The sequence below is a fragment of the Uloborus diversus genome, chromosome 1, assembly GCF_026930045.1.
Source record: "Uloborus diversus isolate 005 chromosome 1, Udiv.v.3.1, whole genome shotgun sequence".
Taxonomy (NCBI): domain Eukaryota; kingdom Metazoa; phylum Arthropoda; class Arachnida; order Araneae; family Uloboridae; genus Uloborus; species Uloborus diversus.
The window spans coordinates 38,236,125-38,243,179 of record NC_072731.1 but is presented as its reverse complement, the minus strand read 5'-3'; the positions used below and the strand labels follow the sequence as shown (position 1 = coordinate 38,243,179).

Sequence of the window (7,055 nt, the reverse complement as noted above, 5' to 3'; positions counted from 1 at the left end):
TGACATTTTTTGTCATTTATCACGAAATTGATCACTAGACGGCGCCACATATCACGAGCCCTGGGAAGTGATATAAAGTGCTTTGTTGTACTTTAATGTTGCTTTTCCAACATGGTGGCTGTGATTATTTAATTTCCGGTTGGATTCTTACTATGTATACAAGTGCTGCAGGTGGTTCTAATTTATTTCTATGATATTTGCACTCAGGATGACAAAAGAAATGTGTCGTGCGTTTTGGACTTTACTTCTCACAATAGCTGCGAGTGCTCTTGCTAAAAATGGACAAGGATCTGATGGTAAGTATGTCAGCTTTTCATTTTTATTCAGCAATATGTATAATATTTTTAACATTACAGTCTATAATTATTTTTGTTTTAATTGATTACAATTTATAAGAAACACTAAAAAAGTTGTAGAGTTTTGTTGTCTTGATACTTTATTCTTACTACTGTACACATAGATTATGAATGAAAAAAAATCATCAATTCTTGATAACATTATACTTGAAACATAATCTCTAAACTACTTTTGTTAAAATATAAAAATAAGTTTAAGCATTGAAATCTCATTGCTGTACTAATATGAAGAATAAGTTTTTTCAAGCTTAATTGCGATTTTTTGATAATGTGACGGGTACTTTTAGATTACAAACCATAATCGCATACATGCACTGCCGTCTCATTGCTGTATTAATATGAAGAATAAGTTTTTTCAAGCTTAATTGCGATTTTTTGATGATGTGACGGGTACTTTTAGATTACAAACCATAATCGCATACATGCACTGCCGTGGGAAGGTAAAGCGCAGCAATTACAAATTTTTCATTTACATTTCCGTCATCTAATGTACTTTACTTTTTTCACAAGCTAACTTACTTGCATTTGGTTTACGCTGAAAATAAAGCACGGGAAAAACGTCAAACTCCAATACTTCCCTATTGTTAGTATGTAGTCCAAAATGAGTTTCATCAAATATCTCATAACTCATTTCTGCAAACAATGCAATTTAGCTTCCCACGGCAATCTACTACCACCTTCTTTAACTTTTACGATACGCATTAGTACCTTATTTCTGTAGCTGAGAAATGAGGTTAGTGCGTATCCTTATTGTTCGTTTTTTTTTTTTTAAATTTTTAATTTGCATGTTTATGTGAGTTGTAAAGTTACTGACATAATATTATTTTTACAGAATGTTCATTTTGGGTATATATTTTTAACAAAAATGACAAGTTGACTATTTATATATTTTATTGAATAACTTTTTGCTGTAGATCATCCCCACATGCAACCTTTCTTTTTCCCTGATGCGCTAAGTGTTGGTCAGAAAGCTGCTATTTCTTGTGGTCTAAACAAAGGGAAACCTCCCTTGACGTTTCGATGGCTTAAAGATGGAAAAGATCTTGTCAGTTCTGGAAATGTTGAAATTCATGCCATCAAGGACGTCTCTTTACTTTCAATTGACCCTATTCGTCAAGAAAGTGGAGGAAATTACACATGTGTTGCCAGTAATGCTGAAGGGAGGGACGAGTACACTGCCACGTTGCTAGTTAAAGGTATTAAAATTTGTATACTTAATTGATTGTTAACAAATGTGTTTTATTTTAGTTAAAAATAACATATAAAAGCATTCATGGTCACTTTTATATGTCTTTCTCGGAAAGTCTAAAAAATCAAGAAAGCAACAGAAATACTCAAAAATTCGAATCATTTCGATCAGTCTCATTTTTGAAGGACTTGAATTAACAGTCATCTTAATTGAAATTGAATTAGTTTACCATAATCCTTTAAATTTGTAGAAAAAATTACTTGAATATTTGAAAATTTGATAATAATTAAAGAGGGGACTTTTTTGCGTAAAGGGACTTTCGAGACTGTTGGTCAAATCCTTATTTTGATTTTTTTTTCAGATGTTACTACTCTAATGGGATTTTTAGGGACTGTTTTTCTAATAGAAACTGCTGACTTCATTATAGTGTTGAATCGTAGGGGTTATTTAAAAATGTAATGGATATTTTTGGAACTATATATTTTATTCTAATGACTCTCCCTTCATTTATCTATAATATTAAAACCTGTGCGCGACTTTGTATGCCGGTGTGTGTTAGTATATAACCCTATCTCCTCTGGACTGGCAATGTCTACTAAGATACGGGTACCGTTACATACAAGACATTCAGGAAAAGCGATTCCGCCATGTCTCCCCCTCTAAACCGTAAGTGGACATATCTGAGGATATCCAGCATCCTTACGGTTAATCCAAGCTCTGAGGAAATCCAGGGATGTCCTGACACCAAAGAAGACCCTCAGAGCATCCAGTTTTTACGAATTTTTGAATTAAAAAAAAAGAGAACGAAAAAGAAAAAAAAGTGAGAAGCAAAGGGGTGTGTGCTTGTATGTGTATGTGGGGGGGGGGGGGAGTTTTTAAAGTATCGAGTAAAATGCAATTAAAATTCAGATCTTAGGTAAGCATTCCTTATTTGTTTTCTTCTAAATCATGCTGTATAGCAGCACGCAGCAGATCTACCAGTGCAATATTTTGCTCTAAACCAGAGAAGTGGTTTTCCTACCATTTGTTCTGATTAACTCCGAATTTTTAATTTTTACACTTACATCCCTTTGCTTTTCACCTCACATTTGTTCCGTAACATTCCGTAAAATATTCTCCAGCTGTCATTTTGCAATTAAAACTAAATTCCCCCCTCATACATTTAAGAAGCTAGCAACAAATTAAGAAAAAAAAAGTCTTCTAATCACCTCTCATATTAAGAAAATGGAAATAGGCTATAAATTATAGAAATCAGTTTACTTACTATGTTGAACTACTTTTTACATTTTCGTATCACTTAAATTCACGAAGATACAGTATAAGCAATTTTTTCAAAAATACGGAAGTTTTTTGAAGGTTTTTGCTCATATAACACAGGGTTTTCCGGGACCCTTTCAAAACGTGCAGAAAATTTAACAGCATACAAGAGAAATGAAATACTAAAGTTTGAAACAAAAATTTCATGAAATACACTGCTCAAAACAATTAGGGAAGCACATGGTTTTAACAAAATTGCGCAAAGATGTACACTAATATGTAACATAAAATGAATAATCCGTAATTTAAAGCCTACCAGGAAACGGAAGAAGAAAACTTTATATGCAAATCAGTGTTCATGACGTCAAAAACCAGAAAAAGGAGATAAGGGCAGAAATCGGGATGTTGCTGAAACGATTGTTTTATTGCCGCAACAGTGAAATAATCAATTGCGCAGTATTTTTCTTGAGCCAAGCTTACTTGAGAATGTCTCAGCAACGAGTATGTCTCAACAACGGAATCCATGAGATGGCATGTTATAAGCAGACCGGATTCAAGGCAAACATAACGTAGTGTCGCGGAGGCTGTTGGAGTATCCAGATGTGTTGTTGCAAGGATGTGGAATCGATTCCAAGAGACAGGAAATGTTAGACGTCGACCTGGACAAGGTCGGCTACACGCCACTGCAGCAACTGATGACCGATATATACTGTTAACAACCCGTCGAAACAGAACAGAGAATGTTACGCAGCTGCAAAGACAGTTACTCTTGGTAACAGGACGAAAGATTTCTAGCCAAGCCGTACGCAATCGGCTTCATTGAGGGATTGTTCTACGCACGTAGGCTAATGGTCTGCATTCCGTTGACCCCACACTACCGTGCGGCCCGAAGAAGATGGGATGCTGAACATCGAGATTGGGAGCAACATGATTGGAGTCAAGTGCTGTTTACAATTGAGTCCCAAATCAGGGAGTGTGACATCCGACATGTTCTGGTATTGAGGGACAGGGGCACTCAAAATAACCCCGCATTCATTCGTGAAAGGTTACGATACAGATTAGTTGGTTGGATGGTATGGGGTCGGAATCAGCATAGGCGGATGTACGGAACTGCATATCATTCGGAATGGCACTTGACAGGCCGAAAGTATACAGACAAGGTACTGCAACCTCATGTCCTCCCTTACGTTGAAGTCATTGGCGATTCCTTTGTTTTTCAGGATGATATTGCCCGACCGCATAGAGTTCGTCTGGTGAAGCACATGCTTGAAGCTGAAACAACACAGCGTATGGAATGACTAGCGTGTTCTCCTGACCTGAATTCAGTCGAGCATGTTTGGGACATGCTCGGATGACACATTGCTGCACGACCAAGGCCGCCTGTTACTGTTCGATATTTGGAAATTACATTTCTTGAGGAGTGGAACAGTATTCCCTGAAGTCAGATTGATAACCTCATCCCATCCATAGCAAACAGATGTGCAGGAGTCTTAGCTGTTTGAGGAGACCACACGCCCTATTAAAACTTATTCATCATGTCTAAACAGTACCTTTTTTAAACGTTTACGTGTAACCAACTTGTTGCCCTAAATCATCTTTTGATGTTTTTTTTTATATTTTTAAAGAATTAAAGCTTAATTCGGAATTTTTTACGTCTTTTTTCTGTATTGCGCATTGGTACGCGTGTACGATCCATTGTATGCCAATACGTGACGGTCTCGCACGGTTTTCTTCATTTTTTTGCTTGCTTCCCTAGTTTTTTTAAGCAGTGTATGAACGTTTTTAAGCAGTGAAGGTTTTAGTGCGGATGCGCGAAAGATAGCAATTTGTAACCTTCATAATTTAGAACCAAAATAGATGTTGTAACTCTTTGAAAACTTCAATACAATATCTTTGAAAATTTAGAACGATATCGGTGATCTGATAAGCCGAATTTCAATAGTTATTGGATAGAAGAAGAATCGTAAGGGATCGTTTGCAAGTTTTCAGCACACTGCGTTCAGTGTGATTCGTGATAAAAGCAGATTATTAGTGAAGAATCCCTTTTGATTTATTTTTTTCTCTAGTAGAATTTTTTTTAATGCAATTTTTTTTTAAAACTTAGTCACTAACTTGTTTGATTTTGTAAACTAACAAACCAAAGATTTTCTCCCAAAGTCTTGAAGTACTTTTGTTTGAATTTACTGTTCCAATGATAATAATAGAGAAAAATATTTTCTACCGTAGTATTTGAGCTTATAGTTTTTCCAATATTTAACGCAGCTTAACTTTTTTTATGAAGATAATTTGTCAACCATGTCTCTGATAGTAACTGAATTTCAGCTCCACCTAAATGGATTCAAAAGCCTGAGGATTTTACAGCTTATTTAGAATCAACATTTGAAGTGGAATGCAAAGTTTCTGGACAACCAACGCCAGTTATTACTTGGTACAAGGAAGGTAATACTAATATTTTTCATCATAAAATTGAATCGACCAGGAGAATACAAATGATTTTGTCGATAACTTCTCGCAATTTTATCGCGATATTTTGATGGCTGAGTTGAGATTTGCCATCTTAAAGTTTGTCGAATATATATATATATATATATATATATATATATATATATATATATATATATATATATATATATATATATATATATATATATATATATATATATATATATGGTGTTCCGTTTTAACCTGCAAGACCTTCATTTTCGCAATCGTTAGTCCTAGATGTATACTACCAATTGCTAAAATGTTCAAAATCAGATGCAGGGTTAAGATATTGAAAGTTTGAAGTAAAAATAAAAATAAGTCAAAAAATTTAAAATTTACTTTTTATACTTGCCTCAGATCCCCTAACTGATACACTCCTGTTTGTGAAAATTGCAACACCACGAAGAACTTACGCGAGTGAGCTGAAAATTGCAGGAAATGTAAAGCAGGACATGATATACAAATGATTAGAACTGCAGACCGGTAGCGCATGCGTATGCTGAGCAGCGTCCTCTGAACGGCGAATCGAACCGAATATAAATAGACCGATGTAGCGAGGCGCATATGATTGTCGGTGGTTAGATGCTAGAGTAAACGTTAACTGAATCTTTACTATGCCTCTTCGACGAAAAAAAGCGAAATTTAAGCAAATTTCGGAGTTTGAACGAGGCAGAATCGTCGGCCTTCGTGAAGCTGGATTGTCTTATCGTGCAGTAGCCACTCGTGTGCAGCGTAACAGCAGCACAATCATGCGTGTTTGGAAGCAGTGGATGGACGAGGGTCGGACAGCTCGGAAATCCGGGAGTGGACCACGAAATGTGACGTCAGCTCGCGATGGTAGATACCTGGAGCGTATGGTGCTGACGAACCGCACAGCTTTTTCTAGACGATTGGCAGAACAGTGGTCAACAGCTACAGGTGTTTCATTGTGTGCTTCATCAATTCGGATACGTCTGCTGCAGCGTGGGCTGCGCGCAAGGATTACTTTATAATGGATTCCTCTCACGAAAAATCATCGCCGCGTGTGGCTACAATGGGCCAATGTGCATAGAAGCTGGCGTGCTATTTGGCAGCAGGTCGAGTTTTCTGACGAATGCCGCTTCAATTTGTGGCACCATGATGGCTGAATTCGTGTCAGGTGCTATGCCGGTAAACGGCACATTCTGGAGTGCATTATCGAACTCCTCAGTGGACGAACACCTGGAGTTATGGTCTGGAGTACGATAGCATATCATGGACGATCACAATTGCTACAAATTGTGGGCAATTTGAACAGTACCTGATACATAAACGAAGTTTTACAGCCCCAAGCTATTCCTTTCCTGCAAGGATTGCCAGGGGCTGTATTCCAGCAGGATAATGCCCGTCCACTTGTCACCAGGACTGTCAACTCCTACCTTGATTCACAGCAGGTATAGCTTCTTTCTCGGCCTGTATATTCCCCGGATTTGTCACCGATTGAACATATGTGGGATTTCGTTGGGTGGTGTTTCGCTGGTGATCCTCGTTATAGTGCTTCGACAGACAAACTTTGGTTACGCATACAAGCAATATGGAATACTCTTCCGCAGGCAGATATTCAAACTTTTTTTCACTCCATGCCGAGTCGTGTAGCAGCTCTTATTGCGGCGCGTGATGGCCACACAAAATACTAATTTCTATCTCTTTTTATTGTTTGTTTGGTTTGAAAATTTAATAATTTATTTGTACCATTAACACTCAACTGTGTATTAAATTTCATTCAATTATGATGCTTCCTTCATAGTGTC

The 7,055-nt window shown here is 37.0% G+C and overlaps 1 protein-coding gene across 1 annotated transcript in view; it reads left to right on the top strand.

The window, feature by feature from the left end:
* The first annotated feature begins 208 nt into the window (after nucleotides 1-208).
* The window catches only part of LOC129234366 (cell adhesion molecule DSCAM-like), a 55,203-nt gene continuing 48,356 nt past the window's right edge, over nucleotides 209-7,055 (top strand). Inside the window, exons 1-3 of the mRNA XM_054868359.1 lie at nucleotides 209-296; nucleotides 1,271-1,552; nucleotides 5,125-5,253. Of these exons, the coding sequence (XP_054724334.1) occupies nucleotides 209-296; nucleotides 1,271-1,552; nucleotides 5,125-5,253 (499 nt within the window). The remainder of the gene's footprint in view (nucleotides 297-1,270; nucleotides 1,553-5,124; nucleotides 5,254-7,055) is intronic.